Raw genomic sequence first — 20,638 nt, forward strand, 5'->3', positions numbered from 1 at the left:
CTATTTCTTTCTCCAATTTTAACAAAATCACATATCTCAAGATTTCACTTAAAAAAGAAAAGGGGTAGTTTCATTTACACCCCTCCCTCTATTTCTCTTTTACACAAATTATTCTTATTTTTTCAAAAATTATAGAAATCACCTACGACAATCTTTAAAATCCAAAAATATCTTTGTTGACCCGGTCAAATTTTAATTTATTTTTTCAATAACAAAAATACACTCAGAGTGTTTCTATAATTATCAAAAGGTAAAAAATGTGTCAAAGTAATGTATAGGGGAATGGATAATATGATTATTTTATTAATTTATTTATTTTTATTGAGTCTCTATATAAAATTAGACCTCTTAATAATTAAAATATTAAATTATTTAATTAATATATCAATAAAAAATAGTTACTAGGTTATACTTTAAATTAAAAAATAACTTTATTAATTATTTTAAATTCTTAAAATTAAAATATATATTTTTTATTTTTATTCATAACTAAATTTTATTATAATTAATAAATTATACATATGTGTATATATATATCTATACAATATAAATATATTAGTTTGTGTATAATTGGACATATTTGTATGTATATATTTGAGGGTGGGCATGACCCTAGGGTTGGGGAAGAAGGAATAATTAGTTTAAATAGATAAATTTAATAATTCAAAATAGTTTATAATAAATAAATTATTTATTTTACTAATTCTAATGTGATTTATATAAACTATATAAATAATTTTGAATTATTATTCATTAATTTTAATAAAATTTAATTATAAATAAAAATAGAGGATAAATAATTTATTAATTTTAATAATTTTAAATAATCCATAAAATTTGATAATTTTTTTTAAATTTATAATCTAGTAATAAATTTTATTGATATATTAATAGAATAATTTAATATTTTAATTATTAAAAAGTATAATTTTATATACCAAACTACAAAAGTTGATAAAATAATTTAAATTTAAACTAAAAATTGTTAAATAATAAAAAATATATACGGGGTTATATTTATGATCCCTATATATATTATTTTGACGCCCCTTTACTTTTGAGTAATCATAGAAATACTCCTGTGGGCGTCTTTGAAAAATTATATTAAAATTTGATCAAGTCAACAGGAGTATTTTTATATTTTATGTTATTTTATAAAAAATAGAGATAATTTATATGAAAGAACAATAGGTGAAAGAGTGTAGATGTAATTATCCTAAAAGAAAATGAAAGCAAGAAAGAAAAGTACTTATTAAATCTTTGGGCTGTTAAATCACATGTTTGAAATTCAAAGCGGGCCAACATATGGCCTTGGAATTAGCAAATGTAGGCCTAAATAAATTAACCCAAAATCCAAACACTTGCGGATTGAATTTATCCATTTTCCAAAAACAAAATGATAGGCCTAATGTGAATTCACTCGATCCATAACATTCATGAGTTTGAATTATATGAATATGAGTATATGTATATTTTTATAAATAATTTGTTTATTTTTTATTTTATTTGAATATATTTATTAATTTAAATTACTAATTTATTGATCAATTTTTAAATTTGAATATATTATTAAAAGTAAAGCGAGAGCATTTATTTCTGGTAGGTCATAATGTCATGCACTTTGCGTGTTATTCGCTATTTATCTATTCAAATTTTAATTTATTGGTTACGCCATTTATGATTATGACCCATGCAATGTATTAGTGTTTTTTTAAAGTGAGAGCGATGGACTATTATTAATTGAAATAAATCAGTTACAATTATTTATGTTAAATATTAATATTTAACAAAGATCGTTATAATAATCATATTCTAATAAATAATATCGAATAAGTTAAATATAATCAAAATTATACTATTTTAATATAAATTACACTTACTATATAGTAAAAATAATACGTCATATATAATGTGAGATTTAAACCCACCACCTCTAAAGTAATAGGACATGAGCATTTTCAATACCTCAAATCTTAAGTTTTGATAAAATATTTAACATGAGTGGAAAATAGAGCACCAAATTAGAGTACAGAGCATTAAGTCAAATTCAGAGTTCACACTCTGCTAACTTTTATTACTTTTGTTCACATTAACATTTTTAATTTTAAATAATTAGAAACCATAGCAACAGAGACTTCACTTTATTTTTAATATGTATAGAAATTCAATATTTGGACCCAAAAAAAAAAAAAAAGAGAAGGTAATTTTCATATTTTAAACTATTTTGTATTTGAATTTCAGGCATGGCTATATTCAGATTTTTGCATTTGAACGTTGTAATTAGATTCAGATACAAAATAATAATAATAATAATAATAATAATACTTTTAGATTTATTACGATAAATTGATGCAATTATACGATTCAAGTCAAGTGCGATGGATTAGAATTTTCAAGTTTTATTAACAAGTTAAATATTGAAAACATAGTTTTATATATTTGGTTTCAGCGAATTTATGACAAATGTTTGGGTAAAATATATTTTATACTTTTAGTTTATTTGACATTTTAGAAAATGATTAACTACACTAGAAAGCATTAAAAATCAGTATTTTTAATATCCTTTTTTCTTCAACAGAATCCAAAATTCATATTTAATTTTTTTTAAATATATTTTTTCATTGTTGTTATTATTATTTTTTAAATAAATTGATTACAATTACAGGAAACATCAATAACTGCAAGAATCATATACTAATCAACCACTTTAAATACCTATATCCAATCAACAACTGGTAAAAAATCAGCTATTATTAAAATACAACTCAAACATATAATTTCAATTTCGTCCATTAAATTAGGCTTAATTGACTTTTCCTTTGTTGTTATATACTAGAGTTATCTACAATAACAAATTCCAGAATTTTCCTATACTATAAGGACCAATTAGCAAATACAAAAGATTCTCTCTCTCATCCTTGAACCACCTTCCCGCAACACCCCCTTTTTGCTTCTTCTTCTTCTTCTTCTTCCTCTCTTTCTCTCTCTAGACGTCAGCCATGACTTCTTTCCCTCAAAATCACTTTCAGCAGTTTCTTCAGCAACCACCCTCACAGCCACAACAACCCAAACCTTTCAGGTATCTCACACCAAGAAACTGTATGGCTGGTTATTTGAATTTTGTTGTGTAATTATTTTCATCATCAACTTCTAATGTTCTTCGTTTTCCTGCTTCAGGGATTTGTATAACAGCAACATGGAGGGTCAGATTTCACAGCAAGTGCCTTACTTCAACACACCTAATCTTCTTGATCACCATCCCCCTTACATCCCTCCCTGTATTTCCTCTAATCTTTCACTGATTTCTTTGTTTTCATGGGGTTTAATCGTTTTTCCCTAATGCTCTTTTCCATTATTCAGTTCAAGTGGCAGGGTTGGCGCCGGGCCCGTCTCATGAAGAGAACGGGCTGGAGCTGCAGTGGAGTTCCGGGCTTGAGTCCAAAAAGAAGAGGCCCATAGAGCAATCTTTTCTGGAGAACAATCTTACCAATAACAACAGCAATAATAACTCTCAGTTATCCTCTGCGGATTTATTGCAGGCCCGATCGGTGTCCGTCGGGCTGGGACTTTCACTGGAAAATCCCCGATTGGCGTCTTCGGGTGACTCAGCTTTGCTTGGGTTGGTGGGCGATGCTCTTGACCGCGAGTTGCAAAGACAGGATGCTGAGATTGACAGATACATCAAACTTCAGGTGGGAAATACTGGGGTCTCGAGTTGTTCTTGCTTTTCAGATGAATTTTAATTTTTCTTGAAAATTCAATTGAATGATCGATTTTTGTGGTTCGAGTTTACTTGCTTGAAATTGATACTGGAATTTTTGGGGCTGATTATTAGTTCTTGCAATTTCGTTATTGGATTGACTTTTTTGAGTGGTGTGAGGAATTGGATCGTGAGTTCTATTTGGCTTGGAGGAGATAGTTAAATAGCACGGACAGTTGACAATTTAGTACCGGACTAAAACCTAGGAATGGAGTGAAGGTATTTTGGATTTGGTACCTGCAACTTTCTTTAGCTATAAGAGGAGAATTCGACATGTTATGCATGGAATCTGAAGCTGTTTATGCTTGAATATGATGTCTTTTGTACTTTGAATTAGTATTTAGAGTTTCAAGACAATATTCTTTTGGCAATTATTCAGATTTCAATGTTAATCTCCTCTGAACTTTCTGATATTCCATGCAAATTTAGAGTCTACTTGGATATGGTTTTCAGAAATTCTCTTCTTCAGATGGAGTATTAAGTTAAGTTAGAGTGTGCAACTCAACTTCTCCTTTACACTGAGAATATGATGCAAATTAATTGCTAGTTGCAGAGACGAGATACAATTAATTGTTGGCAGTGTCTATTATGTAATTCCCTGCTGGATGTGTACTTTCAGTGTTTTGGCATGTCTTTTGTGCTAGGTTGAGTTCCTATTTTCCTTTTGCTAGATTGTGATGGTGATGCAACTTCCTTATTTCAAGATCTAATTGTTGTTCATAGTACAGCTATGACTCCAGCCCATATTATACCTGTGTGCAATGATGTAACCCTTAGCTCAGCATAACATACATATCCAACCATTGGAATTCGACATGGCATTTGGATACTCATCCTCAATGCTCATATACACCATATTTTGGATGCAGCAAGATGTGTCTTTGCTCATATTACTTCTAATTAAATATATCTTGCTCTTGTGACCCAACTTGCAACATAACAGTGGAACAAGAGAGTGATCGCTTTAGAATCTGTCGCTAACTCGTTGACGCAATTGCTTAACCTTTACGGTTATTGACTTAGCCCAATATAATGGTTGCTTGTGCGGGTTTTGACTCTTGAAGCTCATATTCTGTCATGGGCTAAGAGGTCCAGGCATGTTGTGTTTGTTTTGATTATTTGCTAATAATATGATCTTTTAGTAAAACGTTTTTGCCACACTATCATTCAACAAAAAACTGTTTCCTATTCGACATGTTTGTTACATTATGTTTCCAATTCTAGAAACAAGCTGGCCAAGAAAAATTTCATGCATTAGCATCAACAGTTACTTCCTAGGACCTAACTGGTCCCAATTGCAGGATTTTTATCAGTCTGTGAAAAATGAATTTCGTCCAGTGAACTGAAATTGACTATTAGAATTAGATAAACACTTGTAACCATTTTTAACTGATTCACGTGTTCAATCTTGAGCATAGTAGGTGATGCCTAGTTATGTCATCCTCTTTTATATGCGGGATTATCTTTTTATTGCAGATCTGAAGAATGTCTTTCGATTAAGATGGGTTTTATACCATTTGATGGCTTATCTTGTTTACTCTTTTGATAGGGCGATCGTTTGCGGCAAGCTCTTTTGGAGAAGTTTCAGGCAACCCAACTCCAGACTATCTCATATGTGGAAGAGAAGGTCCTTCAGAAACTCCGGGAGAAAGAGGCCGAGGTGGAAGACATAAACAAGAAGAATATGGAGCTTGAGTCGAGAATGGAACACCTCGCCTTTGAGGCCAATGCTTGGCAACAACGTGCAAAATACAGCGAGAACATGATCAACACTCTCAAGCTTAATCTACAGCAGGTTTATGCACAAAGCCGAGATAGTAAAGAAGGGTGTGGAGATAGTGAGGTTGATGATACAGCATCCTGCTGCAATGGTCGTCCAGTTGATTTCCTCAAGGACAGCAACGGAATGGAGTTGATAACCTGTAAGGTTTGTCGAGTAAACGAAGTATGCATGCTTTTGTTACCTTGTAAGCATCTCTGCTTGTGTAAAGAATGTGAGAGTAAGTTGAGCATTTGTCCCTTGTGTCAATCCTCAAAGTATATAGGCATGGAGGTTTATTTGTAATGGGATGATCAATGATGTGAATCTAACATAAACATTCATGTTACATGCAATCGACTATATTATCCCTGTTGACCTACTTCTTTTCCTACGCTTGTCCAGCATTCTCATTTCTCGAGCATTAAGTGATTCACTAATCTGAATGAAGCACAACATTGAACACTTCGAAAAATCAAGCCGTATTGCAGTGCTATCCTTGGTTTGTTCAAGATGTATCATTTAAGTTGTTGAACTGCTTTGACATTTCCTTCTGATTCGTATCTTACACGGTTTTAGCTCTTTTAGCACGTTTTCTTGGTGGGTTACAATAAGCTGGAGTTGGTTCTGCTTCCTTGAGAAGGTGAAATTATTCTAAAAATGTAAAAAAAAAAAAAAAAAGAAATAGAGTAAAATTGAAATTGTTAAAATTTTAAGTGACACAACGATGTCAAAATGCGGTGCCACTAACTTTTAAAAAAAAGAAAAATTATTCAAGTCACCGCAATTTGTAATCACGGTGACTAAATTTTTTTTTTCAAAAAAAATAATTCAAGTCACCGCGATTACAAATTAAAAAAAATTGATGTCACCGCGATCACTTAAATATTCTTTTTTAAGACCAAGGTGCCATGAAAGAATATATATTTTTTTTAAAGTTAGTGGCACCGCGGCGATGATTTAAAATTTTAACAATTTGAATTTCACTCTATTTTTTAAATTTTTTTTGTTTACATTTTAAAAATAATTTCACCTTGACATAAACCAATTACACTGGGGTTGGAATGTGAGGAATGTATTGAACTAGCGACCTTGGTTATAATGTGCATACCCAAATTCGTTCCTGAACGGTCGCGTTTCTGCCAGAAGACTGTAGCTTTCGTGGGTCTTTTGTGCAGAGTATTGAAAGGAAAGATTTCTGGACGAACTCTTCTTGGACCACCTGGGTTCCGTCAAAGCCGAAAATAGGTCCAAAGGGCTGAACGTGAAAATTTTCAGTTGGGCCCAACATCGAGCTGGAGAGAAAAAGAGAGGTCCAATCTTAAAGTCCGCACCACATTCTTACAACAAGTGGTTTTACATATGTGGCATGGACTTGCAAGATTTTATTTGGAACTGGCAGACAGCAGTCTATACACTATGTATCATTGATATACATGCTAACTATCGTTTATAAAATTTGCAATATAAAGAAGTCGTTAACTTCTTAGAACTTTATTGAAGATGGTTGGATTTCTATGTTTTTGTAAATCCTCACTTTAGACATGGGACGGGGAAGGGGAGGATGGTGTACTTTAACGAAAACGAGGTGAAATTAAACTAAGATAAAGACAGTTCCTTAAAGCTTTATTTTTTGGGGTGGAAATCTTTATATCTAAGTATGCCAGAGAAAGTGATGACAAAGAGGAAAGTGAAAATGGTGGCCATGATTATATATCAAAGCCACAAACACACATGTATGTATGTATGTATATGTGGAAGAGGGAAGAGGGTATTAGAGGGGTAGTAGAAGTATTATTGATGATTATTCCGTCCTCCACTTCCAATCCCACCGCCAGTGCTATGATACCCCAGCCCGATTTTCTTGTCCTGTCAATGCTTTTCCCACCTAAAGCTCTTACGCCAAAAAGACATTAGCATATGCATATGTTCAGAAAAATCCATCCATGTTTTTGTTTGCTTTTTTAGCTAGTTTAAGTGTTTTCACCTCCCTTTCTCATCCACTCCATCTACTCTGTTCAAAAACACCACTTTTAGTTGCATCATCAACTGTTGAACCGCATACCTACCTACTCTTATAATCTTTCTTCTTTAATTCATACCATGCGCAACAATATTACAACCTCTACTTTCTCAATTATAGTCTTTTCTCAAATCCATATACACGAAGAACTTATTAAATAATGAGTTGCCTTTCAACTAAAACCCTCGTATATTTAAGTTATTACTATGATTTCAAGTTTAAAGAGAAATATTACATTTAAATTCAATTGACTGAGAAAAAGTACTCAAACACATCCTATATGTCAGGACATGTACGAATTCACGTGACGTGACAAAGAATGCACCGTCAAATGATCCCATGGTTAAGAACAATTAGACTTGTAGTTTATTTTTTTTATTTGGTTTGATCAATGATTACAACTGTGGATGCTTAGTCCCTTTGACTAAATGGTGAGGGTGAATCTGTGTTTGAATAAGTAGTGAAAACAAAAGGGAAAATGCAAAAAAGTGAAGGTCTTTACAAAACAGCTAAGTTGAATGGAATGCAAAGAGAGACTCCCTTATTCCCTATAAAGCTGTTTTTGGGTGGGGGATCACTCATCAGCTATATATCATCTGAGCCTTCTAAACTTGCACTTTGTGCATATTGTACAGAAGAGATGTGGGATTTTGTTCTGGAATCCAAAATTGCATTCTATTCTATACTCTGCCAAAGTTACTTCACTTCAACAATCTATTGTAGGTCCATAAAGCGTAATTGTCAGGTGAGGAGTGAGACTCAGAGGGCCCTTACCCCCAAAAAAGCCAACCCTGCCACCCCCACCCCTCACTCTCTCCAATCAACCTTTCCATTTTTTACACCACAAACTTTAAATATGTACTTCCCCTTACCTATTTCTTATTTTCAATTTTTTACTTGTTTATAAATCAAATACGATATAAAAATGTGATGTGATTTTGAAAATGTTCATAGTCGTGTTTACAATTAAATTTCTCTAATCTGTTCGTGTTATTACAACTGACCGTCACCCCAAAATTATATACAATAAAAATGTCTGTAAAATATCATAAAATTATAAATTTTACGTCTGATTATAAACTGTATAATGTCAAAGATCTGATTTAACACTCGGAGTCTCCAATAACCTGCCAAGTAAAATTGCTCATATTTTCTTATCGTTTAATTAAGCTTATATCGGAATAAAACTCTCTACTTTTTTCTTCATTTACTTCCTTACCTTTTTAAAGTAAAAATGAAAGTTTGTGTATACAAATAAGTAGGAATGTGATCACATTACATATATATAAATTAGCTATTGTCAATAAATCGTCAAAAAATATTAGTACTCAATTAATCAACTACTATAAAGGTTAATTATTCACTTTAATGAACTATATATTTTGTACATAGAATGAATTATAAGCTCGCATGCTTCGACCCCCAGCACGAGTCCACCATATATTTCCATTGCCCCACAACTTGGAATGTCAGTTGTAGAGAGCTAGACCAGTAGTTCCCAACACATATTTTATTTTATTTTTTATGTCGGAAAAATTAATTAATATGATAATTAAATTAATTACGGACAGTATAGTATTCACCTGGGCATGCTTTATGAAATTGGTGTAATTAGAGAAATTAACACAGCAACGAACTAGGCTTCATAATCTGATTAATCGACATTTTTTTTTCATATGTGGCCGTTGTAATTATTTGTGGAAAAATTAAATTATTTCAAATCAAACGTTAGAGTTCGTAGATATATATATATATATATTTTGTATGACTAGCTATTATTTCCTTCTCAAAATGTTTATATATTCGTTTACAGTTTCCCATGAAAGCATTTACTAAAATAGTAGGAGAAGATAATGATGCAAGAATTCATGAATTGTATATAATACACACAGAGGTGGTCTCTAGAATTTCATGTGTTCTTCCACGCCCCCCCTTCTTCATTCCCCAACCCATGCACTTCCGTACGTAGTTCTACACTTGTCTTTTCACGAGTAATGTCCTGCCTCTATTATAATATCATTCATGCCATCCACAATATATATATAGTTATATATATGTAACTCTGGTTAGATCGATGGTAAAATATATTTCAACACTAGTCGTTGTGATACGTTGTTTCTGTGTATATATAATAAATAATTTTTCATGTTTTAAATTTCTAGTAGTTGTTGCACATAGTCCCCAAGCATATAAAAAAGAACTGTGGTGTGCGATATAGTGATAAAAGAAATTTATGAAATAAATAATCATGGTGTGAGACGACCAGAAAGAAAAAAGTTAAACAAACAAATTATAGTAATGAAATTATCAAAAATATAAAAGTTTGTAAGAAAAAGAAATATGAAGAAGTAAGAAGGGAGTGAAACTGCGAAATTATGAGAAAACACTAAAAATACTATTATCACCAAATTCTTTACAGAAAAAGAGGGAATTAATGGGTAGTAACATAGATACTATGTTTTTAAAACCAACACAGAAAATTCAATGACAATGGGCTGCATTAATTTTGATGTTTCCATTACACAAGATATTTATAAATGATTAATGTTTAAAGTTGATAATTTCTTGCTGATTGTTGATTCAATCAATGATATCTATAAGTAACTATTAATGTATTTGATTGCTTTATTAAAAAAACAAAAAAAGAAAAAGTGTTGGATTAGTATCAGGAAATGGAATGAACTACTGATTACCTGTGTCATAGGTCGGTGATTTGAAGGATTAAAGCCACGATTTCTGCCTTTTCTTTATATATAGTTGAACCAATGAGAGTTAAGACAACGTACGGGAACCTCTGTTTAACCGTTGAAACAATTTAACTATTTTAGTTTCTTCTCAAAATTGTTTTTTGCAATTATTTTTTTTGTAACTTTATGCTTATATATGTATTAATTACACTTATTTATATAATCCCCGTTAAACCGATATATACTTTTAATTTTGATAAGTCCGTTTTACCCTTGTCCTCATGGTATTAATTAAGTAAAACAGTAATAATTAAGTTTGTTTTTTCCAAAAAAAGGAGAAGAAATTCTATGATCCTACAGCCTCGCCAAGCAACCCAAATGATATAGCGATAATAGCTTTTTTCCCCGGAAATCAATATATCAATCTTTATTCCCCAATCAACGGCTCTTAAAATTGATGAAAATCTCCAACATATGATGAGATGTTCATTACCCTCACCCCCCACAAAATAAAAAGAAAAAGAAAAAAACGCCTCCCAAATTTGTGAATTATTGGCAAACAATTAATAATGCTACTTTTAAGTATATGCTTTGCAAGTAAAAATTGGACGTGAGAGGACGTGGGTCTTCAACATTGCATGAAATGATGGTGATCAAGATGATCATGGTGGGGGGGTGGGACCCACTAACTAATTTTTCTTTTTTTTTCTTTTTTTTAAATAAAAAGAAATTGGGAATCCCTTGGATTGGGGGAGAATGGAATTGAAGATGAAGTAGGAGTTGGAGTTGGAGGAGCAGCCTTGAGAATAATATATGTGGGTGGGGTCCTACAAACCCTAATTACAACTTTTCCTTTTCTTTATCTTTTGGGGCTTCCTCTCTCATAACGTTTAGTATGAAAAGAAGAGAAACAGAAGGAGAGAAAAGAAAGGTGATGTGCATGTGATCCAACAGCCTTTATGTTCCCCTCTTATTATATTCTAATCAATTTTTCTCTTGTCTTTTTCTTGGACACAAACATTACATTTCCTCACTAATCCACTTTTTTTGTCTTATCATTTTAGCTCATACGTTAAGTTGTTGTATGTGCCTCTGGTGTTTCAATTTACACATAATTTGCCACCCTTATAATGTGTACTTGAAGTCATGACACCATTGCAAGAATGTTTGGGGAAAACAAGGAAAGTTATGAATTAATTCATTTTGGACGAAAAACAAAATTCACGAAAAGATTAATTCGTAATGCTTCAACTTATAAATTTGAATGTTGTTGATCAGACGTTCATGATCATCAAACTGTCAGTAGTTAATTACTCGTTTATATTCATGGGATCATGTTGTTCTTTTTTTTCTATCGTCATGACAACAACCAAAAGAAGTAAATTACATGTGATGAGTTAAGTCAAAATCAACTTAATAATTTATTACAAGTTCTTGTGAAAATTAAACACAGACAGAGAGAGAGAGAGAGAGAGAGAGATAAAAAGGAGAAAAAAAGAGAGGGGAAGAAAGGGAAGGAAGAAAGATAAGGAAAGAAAAGAGTAGTGTTGAAGTTCTCTGCTTTTAATGCATGTCTAAAGAGTGTTAAAATGGGGTTTCTTTAATTGATTAGAAAGAATGAGGCATGCAATTGTGTTATAACTTTAAACTTTGCCATCCAAAACTCCTTTTGGATTGGACCTATCACCTATATATATATATATACACACACACAATATTCTTAGATACAAAATATGTCTACTGATCATCCATCAGTTCTCCATCCGCCGAAGCTGCTTTTTTAGTGTTTTTCTTTTAATTAAAGGAACTTTTGCATGGAGACACACCACTCACTCTCTCTCTCTCTCTCTCTCTCTCTCTCTCTCTCTATTATTCTAAGTTATTCCAATTACTTGTTGCTTTCCTGTCTAATCACTATACATATATAATTATATCCCCATTTCTACTTTCTTTCCCGTTTTTATTACATTTTCAAATTTCAATTTATTGGATTTTGATTGCCAAAAGTACACAATTTCTGGCCATTCGTATGCTAAAGGGTTGACAAAAGGTAACAATTGGATACGTCCAATAAAAAGGACTTGTTAGTCTTAATTAATTAATTCCTAATTGTGTTTGCATATGTATAAATTGAACTGACCAATTAATGGGTTTTAATATATACTAAAAAATAATTAATTAGAAGTTAGGACTCGTAGGATATATTTTAAAATATTTATTATATTATTTATTAAATGAACTATAAAAAGATTAATACTTGACGTAATTATATCCTAAACGCATGCGGATTTTTTTTTTTTTTTTTATTTAAGAAACTCATGGGTTTTCTGTGCGCTTGGTGGCTCAAGATTTTCATTCACCACTGCAAGAATAATTCTAATTTTCTATATCATTATTTTATTAATTCTTGAAAAGTAATCACATAAAATTTTAATACACTTAAATGTCTGTAGTAGAATGAAAATTATTTAGAAAATAAGACAAATCAAAGAAGCCTACCCTTTTAATATATAGGACTTGGCTTCTTCCTCGTGCCTTCCCTTAATTACCATAAATATATATACACATATATATATATTAATTGCCATAAATATATATATATGTATATATATATAGATAATACTACTCACACCTACACAAGCGGGTAACCCCTCGTGACCCATTAATCCAAATATCTACACCAAACCCTGCAACTTGCACCAAAAGATCTTCCATCAAATTTTTTTACCGTCATATATACTAATTTACTTAAACAAATCAAGAAAAATACTTACACGATATCTGTATACATGCACACACGTACATGTGTGTGCGCGTGTGTGATTATTTCAAGATTAACGAATAATAATAAACATGTTGGGTATCTCGCCCTGCAGATTGGAGTCAGTCCACACAACAATATATATTGGGTAAAATTAGAGGGTTGTGAGAAGAGACAGATAGCAAAGAAACCTTTGTATATAGCTTGTCGCGTACTCATTTTTGATTCTTCCTCTCGTCTTTTACTTACTTGAGACAACGGAAAGTGTGCCTTAAATTTATTACATGACCTATGGATATGACACACACAAACATGTGTGCGTGCGTGTGTGTGAGAGAGAGAGAGTAAGAGAGAGTAAGAGAGATGGACGACCGATCATGATTCTGGGTTTGAGTGTGAGTTTAATTAATTTTCAAATGAGTATTGTGTGCAGGTCTGTGTGTTTTAAGCTGTCTCTCCTAGAAATTCTCATTATCCCATTATATAACTATGATTACTATATTGGAAATGTGGTATATTAATTATTAATTAATTTCTTGGGTTGAAGTGTGTGTAAGAGTATCGGCGGTGGTCATGTGAGAGAGCTGGTGGCCTTCTTATTAGATATTATCGAATAGAATCTTCTTGCTTGTTCTTTCACACACATACTCTCTCTCTCTCTCTCTCTCTCTCTCTCTCTCTCTCACACACACACACACACACACAGACAAATACAACATTAATTCATAGTGTGGGTGTAATATACATACATATATATATACACACATGTACGTTCACATGAATCTATATTAGTGAGATTGGTAGTGGGCTCCTTTGGATCGCTTTTCAGATGGTTTCAAAAAGTTTTTCGTCCTCCGCTAGAAAGAAAATAAATTATTTGCTATGTTATGTAAAAACAATGACAAACTAATATTATTATTTACCATAATAAAAAAATAAATATAAGATCTTAAGTTTTGACATAATTTAACTCACATTTGTCATAATTTTCATTATAATCCAAATACTTATAATGAGTTATAGCTGATATTTTAAATCTTGTTTGCAGGAACAATAGTTAATGATCACCATTGAGCAGCTACAGTTAATTGTATTTATCGTGATTTTATTTACTTTTGATCATAGAAATATATCCCAACAAAAAATTATACTTTTTTCACTAGAATAAATACGTATTTTTTTTATTATAGTTAATTATCATAATTAGAAATAAAAAATCATAGAAGATATTAGTTAACTATAGTTTTTGCAACGGCTATTAGCCGGTGTTTCTGCAAGTCAGACCAAAATATTATCCACAACAAAAAATATGATAAATATTTTGATCATAGGTAAAATCATAATAAATATTGATTAACTGTAATCTAAATTCAAATTTTCACATTGATTTGTCTAACTCGCCTGGTAGATATTATTGATTATTATGATTTTTAAGCAGTAGTTACGTATAGCGTAGGGAATAATCAATTTTTAGTGTTTAGTGCCCTCACTCTCCTAATTAATTATACATATATATATATATATATATAATAGAAAGGTAAAAAAATTGGAATAGTTAGAAACCTCAATATTTAATGATTCATTTAAAAGGAAAAAATAGTCATCAATAATTATCACAATATTCTACATTAACAAAAAAAATAATGGGGTCCCATTATTAAACAATTATCAAATTAATTACAATTGATAGACTAGAACAACTTCACATAATGAAATTAGTGTTTACATCTGATGTGAGGTGACTCAAACCAATAATCTTATACTTTTAAAATTATAAGATCTCAATCTTAATTATTGATTAACTAAAAGTTCTCAACTCCTACATCAGCTTTGGTGTTGAACAATGCAATATTGGACCACAAGACTCATTGTATAACCTACTCATCAGTTTTATCAACAACATCAACAATATTTTACATGTCAAAATCGAATCGATTGTAGAATTTTCCATGGGATGGGACCAAAAGCGATCGAGTCCAAGAGACAAGATTTGCAGTATGCATGATTCTACAGACAAGTTCAAAAAATAATTGCAAATGAGGTACCTCTAGATCGATGCAACATGTGACATATTCCCTTTTACATATATACACTATCACTCTGTGCATATATATATATATATATTTGTGTGTGTGTTTAAGGTGAAGGAGAGAATAAACGTATACGTGCGTACGTGGATAAGCAAAAATCCAAATAAAAAGCAAGTATCACGAGAATGCCAGAACCCAGAAACAATCCAAAAAAAAAAAAAAAAGAAAAGACATGGAGAGTCCTGTCGCCATGTCAGCCGCTGAAACTGTTCAGAATTGAGAGAAGAAAAATGGTTGAAGTTGGCCGGAGAAAGTGGAGGAACAATCAACACAATTAGGGATAGAAGTTTTTAGAAGTCTTTTTAATTTACTGTCTTTCTCAGAATTTAAGAAAGCATTTTGTGTTTGGAATTTAATGTCGGGACTTGAGACTGACACTTCTGTGTGTCTCCCCCTAGCTAGCTAGTTTTAAAATCTCATTACTCTCCGTCATTGTTTATTGAATTTTTCGCTTTTTTAAGATTAGATATAAGTCCAAAATGCTATCTAATTATATTTGGAACGTCGTCAATTATCATACCACCGAACATAATTCAGCTATAATATTCTGGATATTAATTAATTATCTAACCATCAATTACCAGTTATTAAAAATTGTGTATCACTAATTAATTGACAATCTAATAGATTTCTTTAATTTAAACATATACTTTTTAAATCACGCAATAAAATTGGTAAAATGTGTCAAGAAAATGATTTAACTTAATGGTAAGATTTAATATATTTTAATTCACATAACTTTAACTTAAAATTATTGATATATTTTATTAAGTTTTAATATTTTATATAGTGTATCTACTATACTTTGGTACTTCTACATATCTAATACATAATTTATGTTTAATGGGCGAAATATATAATGTAATAATTTTTAAGTGAAAGTGATAAACTTCTTTTTTTTTTAAATCGATTACAATCATTAATATCAAATATCTATCTAACAATTATAGACACTTATAATAATCTTGTATTAATTATAATAACTTTATCTTATCAACAACTATTTTTTAAATAGAATGACATTTACTATTTAAAAAGAATAATATCCCACATATAATTTCAAAATTATGGAGCCCCAACTTAAGTATATGAACTAGACCTCGATTTGTTATATATTGTAATAATTAGGAAGAGCAGAGGAGATAGGAGGTAGGTAGGTATATGTTTGAAATTTAGCTTGTGAGGCAAGACATTAACAGCAAGTCCAAGAAAGTTGTGTGCATATAGATACAGAAATAGTCCCACTAATTGGGCAACATAGGATTAGATGATGAATGTGGAGAACAGCCACACAAAAACTGAAAAAGATAGAATTAATCATAACAGTGGGGAACTGCAACAGTGCTAACTTTTTCCCCCCATTATGACCATCAAGATCAAACCCCATCATCAAAATAATCAGTTGGGGGTATCTTTCTCAAATTATTACTCATCATTTTCCTATTCTTTTACTTTTTACTGTCCCTACTATATATAATTACTCATCAAAATTTAATCAATGACTTTTACTTTTCACACACACATATATAGCCTTCCATCTTAAAAAAAAAAATAATTACAATTCCCTCTAATGAGATTTAGAATAATTATACGTAAATTTTCTGTAATTTGAAAAATTACATCTAGTATCCCTGAAGTTTGCTTTTATTTAACAAATAAGTTTCTTTATTAGTCAAAATTCACCAAATTTATTTATATTAACAAAAAAAAAATAAAAAACTCTATATTTACTGTCAATTAACTTATTACTGACTTATTTGAGGTTAAATAAATCTTTTTATTATCAAGTTACCCTCATACGTGTTCACGCATTAATACATGTAAGTAAGTATATTTTCATCGTTATAAAAATAGTTTAGTTTTAAGAAAAAATAGTTTATGCTACAATAAATTAGTAATAAGTCAATTGGGGGTAAACATCATTTTTCATTCAATTTTTCTGTTAATATCAATAAATTCAGTAAATTTTGATTAACAGAGAGACTTATTTGTTCGACGGAAGCAAATATTAGGGATGGTAGATGTAATTTCCCAAACCACATGGGATTTACGTGTAATTGCACCAAATCTCAGGGCAGGAGAGTGTAATTATCCCTAAAAAAACAAAAAGTAATTAACTATTTAATTATTTTTAAATTTTCATACACTTTTCTGAAATCTTGGCGGTCTGAATGTTAATTTTTCAATCGAACCTCATTACAAAACCGTTATTGTAACCTTACATGATATTTTATCAAAATATCTGTTTTTGTGAAAATTAAATTTGATTTATTAGTATGTTAACGAGACTATACCGATAAGATGAACATCTTATGGCCATTAAAATTGACTTATAGCAATAGTTACAATAGGTTTGTTCTGGTTTAATTTTTTCATTCATAAAAAGGACATACTAATAAAAAAAAATTACAATTAATATAGGTAGATTTTACCTACTTAACAACCCTTAAAAGATGGACATCCTTTGGTGAAGACCGGAAAAAGATAAGAAAAAGAAGAAGAGGGTTCTTTTCTTATCTTTTTCTTTTGGGAATAATTTAATTTTCTTGGGGGCATTAAAAGGAAAGAAATTAAAAAGGTGTTAGATTTAAGGATATTCATGGAAACTTTATAGGCCAATAATTCAAACACCTGAGCCACCTCAGCCAAAAATCGCAGGGTCAAAGAAACAGGAAGAGGATCGGAAGCTCCCCAATGGTAACCAGCTGATGATAGCACAGCACAGAACAGTAGTGTGTGTATTTGTGGGCAGGAAAAACACAAGGAAAGGTCAAGAATGAGCAGAGAGTATGTATGTCTGTCTGTCCGTCTGTCTGTATGCATGATGTTTCTTTTTGAAGTTTGGAATATTATTGTAAGAAGAGGAGAAATTAAGGAAAAAAGAAGCGAAGAGAAGAAGAAGAAGAGAAATGTCGTCACCCCACAGCCCACAGGCTTTAAATCCCATCACGTAATTCGAAGTGTGGCTTTTCCTTATTATTACACGATATATATTCTTCAAAGGAAGCAGAAGGGCAGTAGGAGGTGGTATGGGGGATCCCTAAAATATGTGTGCGCCAGTGAGAGAGGGATAGTGTGTGGTTTGGTCGCCATTAAACAACAAGGAGATACCTACAAAAATTAATGTGGAAGCTACATCAGTACACTCGTTTGACGTGAACTGATTACCAACACCTTCTTCTTCTGCCTCTTCTTTATTTCATTAATTAATTATTATTGTTCCCATATATATATATATATATAATAACAATAAATTGGGATCTTGCAAATTAAGGAATATTTGTCTGTACTGACTGAATTGCCCCTTGCTTTGTGATAGTACCATAATTATTTTAGTTTTTTTTTTCTTGGGGTTCATTTATATATTTTCATTCTTAATTATATATATTTTTGTTGACTATTTCCAGAAGATTCATGAGACGGAAATTGGCATATGTTGATTTATTGATATTTAGTGAAGTTGAATGGTGATATTAATAATTTTATGGTTTAATATTGAATTACAAAGAAGTATGTGAATGTATTTGAAAAAGAAAAAAGGAAATTGGAGAGGAAAAAACAAGAATATCTCCAGTAAAGAAGGAAGGCAGAGAGTAGTCCAGCAAAAGAGCAGTATCAGTGGTTTAAAAGATGAGAAGACAAACAAAAAGAAGAAAAAAGTTTTTCCCAAAAAAGGACAATGAAAAGGAACAGAAGAAAGAAGGGTGGCACCGTCAATTACTCCCCTCCCCCCACTAACCCCTCTCTTCTCTTGTGCGTGAGTGTGTGCATTCCATCATATTCACTACACTTTAACCAAATAATAATAATAAGAAACAAATTCTAATAAATTTAGAGAGAGAGAGAAAAGGATTGTCACGGGTTTATCTTGAAAGGCCCTTATTTCACAGTCCTAGACAGACAGACACATATTCCTCTCTCACTACATGCCCGAGGTCTCCTTGCCAGTTTTTAAAATTTCACCTCCACCCCCCCCACCTAAAAACTCAAATTTCTCTATACCAATTACTTCACATTTCCACTCATCATTCAAACCCCCCTCCCCTCAAAAACCCTCATTTTCAAGAACCAAGATTCTTTAAGGAAAAGACCCTGTATAGTTCCATGGCTTTGATGTTGGATAACTGTGAGGGTATATTGTTATCCTTAGACTCACACAAATCTGTCCCTGCTCCATTCCTGACCAAGACTTACCAACTTGTTGATGATCCCACCACCGACCACATAGTTTCTTGGGGAGAAGACGACACCACCTTTGTTGTTTGGCGGCCGCCGGAGTTTGCCAGAGACCTCCTCCCTAACTACTTCAAGCACAACAATTTCTCCAGCTTCGTCCGCCAACTCAACACCTATGTGAGTTGAGTTTCATCAGCTTTTCACACACTACAGCATGCATACAGATAGATTCATGGTGTAAAAACTTCATGCTGTGTTTCTTTCAAATGCATGAAACAATTAACTTTTTTTCTATATGATTGTACTTGGCTGTTTTTTTTTTCCTTCTTATCCTTTTTCTTTTGGGTTTGGTGAACTAGGGTTTCAGAAAGATTGTCCCGGATAGATGGGAGTTTGCAAATGAGTTCTTCAAGAAAGGGGAGAAACACTTGCTATGTGAGATCCACCGGAGGAAAACTGCTCAGCCGCAGGTGGCCCTTAACCACCAACACCACCACCATCCCATCACCGGCCAAAGCTTCTTCCCCTACCCTAGCCGAGTCAGCATCTCTCCACCTGATTCCGATGAACAACCAAACAACTGGTGTGACTCACCACCACCGCTCCCATCCCCTACCGGCGCAGTCCCCCCCGTGGGCAACGCCGCAAGTGGTGGTGTTTGTAGTGGCTACAACAACGGTACTACCACCTCATTCGCGGCACTGTCTGAAGACAACGAAAGGCTCAGAAGAAACAACAACATGCTCATGTCGGAGTTAGCCCACATGAGAAAACTATATAACGACATCATATACTTCGTCCAAAACCATGTCAAACCAGTAGCTCCAAGCAATTCATTCAGCTCCTCTCTATTCCTTTGCAACTCATCTAATTCTTCTGCACCAGCAGCCACCCCCATTAATGGCTCCTCACTGCTTCAGAAGCCTCTGAACCAACTCATAGGGTACCAACAGATGGCAGCAAACCCTAAGCAAGGTAACGGTTTTCTGAGTTCCTTCAACATCAACTCATCTTCTTCTCCAAGCAAAACTTCACAGAGCAGTGTGACAATTCTTGAAGAGCCCACAAACAATGACGCCTACAGAACTAAGCTGTTTGGTGTGCCACTCTCTTCCAAGAAAAGATTGCACCCAGAATACAATTCCTCAACAGAGACAAACAAGACAAGATTGGTTCTTGAGAAGGACGATTTAGGGTTGAATCTCATGCCTCCTTCCCCATGTTAGCTTTTCTTGAATCACAGTTGATTATTATTATAATATATGATATTCACCCAGCTTTATCATCTCTAGTTCTTGTTTCCCTTTAAAATTTTATGTTAGCTAGACGTGATGATATCTTTAAAAAGATGTTTCAGATTGTGAGTACGTACGTCTGGGCGT

At 32.2% G+C, this 20,638-nt stretch overlaps 2 protein-coding genes across 2 annotated transcripts; both read left to right on the top strand.

Moving 5' to 3' along the window:
• The first annotated feature begins 2,920 nt into the window (after nucleotides 1-2,920).
• LOC105159155 (putative BOI-related E3 ubiquitin-protein ligase 3) lies at nucleotides 2,921-5,901 on the top strand. Its single transcript, XM_011076114.3, has 4 exons — nucleotides 2,921-3,079; nucleotides 3,178-3,278; nucleotides 3,361-3,692; nucleotides 5,310-5,901. The coding sequence occupies exons 1-4, from the start codon at nucleotides 3,000-3,002 to the stop codon at nucleotides 5,823-5,825; spliced, it is 1,029 nt and encodes a 342-aa protein (XP_011074416.1). The 5' UTR covers nucleotides 2,921-2,999; the 3' UTR covers nucleotides 5,826-5,901.
• A 13,041-nt stretch (nucleotides 5,902-18,942) lies between these two features.
• LOC105159156 (heat stress transcription factor B-4-like) lies at nucleotides 18,943-20,627 on the top strand. The gene is made up of 2 exons (XM_011076115.3): nucleotides 18,943-19,433; nucleotides 19,616-20,627. Exons 1-2 carry the CDS (start codon nucleotides 19,185-19,187, stop codon nucleotides 20,480-20,482), a joined length of 1,116 nt encoding a protein of 371 aa, XP_011074417.2. The 5' UTR covers nucleotides 18,943-19,184; the 3' UTR covers nucleotides 20,483-20,627.
• The last annotated feature ends 11 nt before the right edge of the window (nucleotides 20,628-20,638 follow it).

This window comes from Sesamum indicum, linkage group LG3 (assembly GCF_026168435.1).
Source record: "Sesamum indicum cultivar Baizhima isolate 11 linkage group LG3, ASM2616843v1, whole genome shotgun sequence".
Taxonomy (NCBI): Eukaryota; Viridiplantae; Streptophyta; class Magnoliopsida; order Lamiales; family Pedaliaceae; genus Sesamum; species Sesamum indicum.

Excerpts from the sequence above, each read along its gene's own strand:
- LOC105159155 (XM_011076114.3), top strand. The coding sequence starts at position 3,000 with ATGACTTCTTTCCCTCAAAATCACTTTCAGCAGTTTCTTCAGCAACCA. Across the intron at positions 3,080-3,177 it reads CAACAACCCAAACCTTTCAG|GGATTTGTATAACAGCAACA; the intron begins GTATCTCACACC and ends TTCCTGCTTCAG. Across the intron at positions 3,693-5,309 it reads ACAGATACATCAAACTTCAG|GGCGATCGTTTGCGGCAAGC; the intron begins GTGGGAAATACT and ends CTCTTTTGATAG.
- LOC105159156 (XM_011076115.3), top strand. The coding sequence starts at position 19,185 with ATGGCTTTGATGTTGGATAACTGTGAGGGTATATTGTTATCCTTAGAC. Across the intron at positions 19,434-19,615 it reads TCCGCCAACTCAACACCTAT|GGTTTCAGAAAGATTGTCCC; the intron begins GTGAGTTGAGTT and ends TTGGTGAACTAG.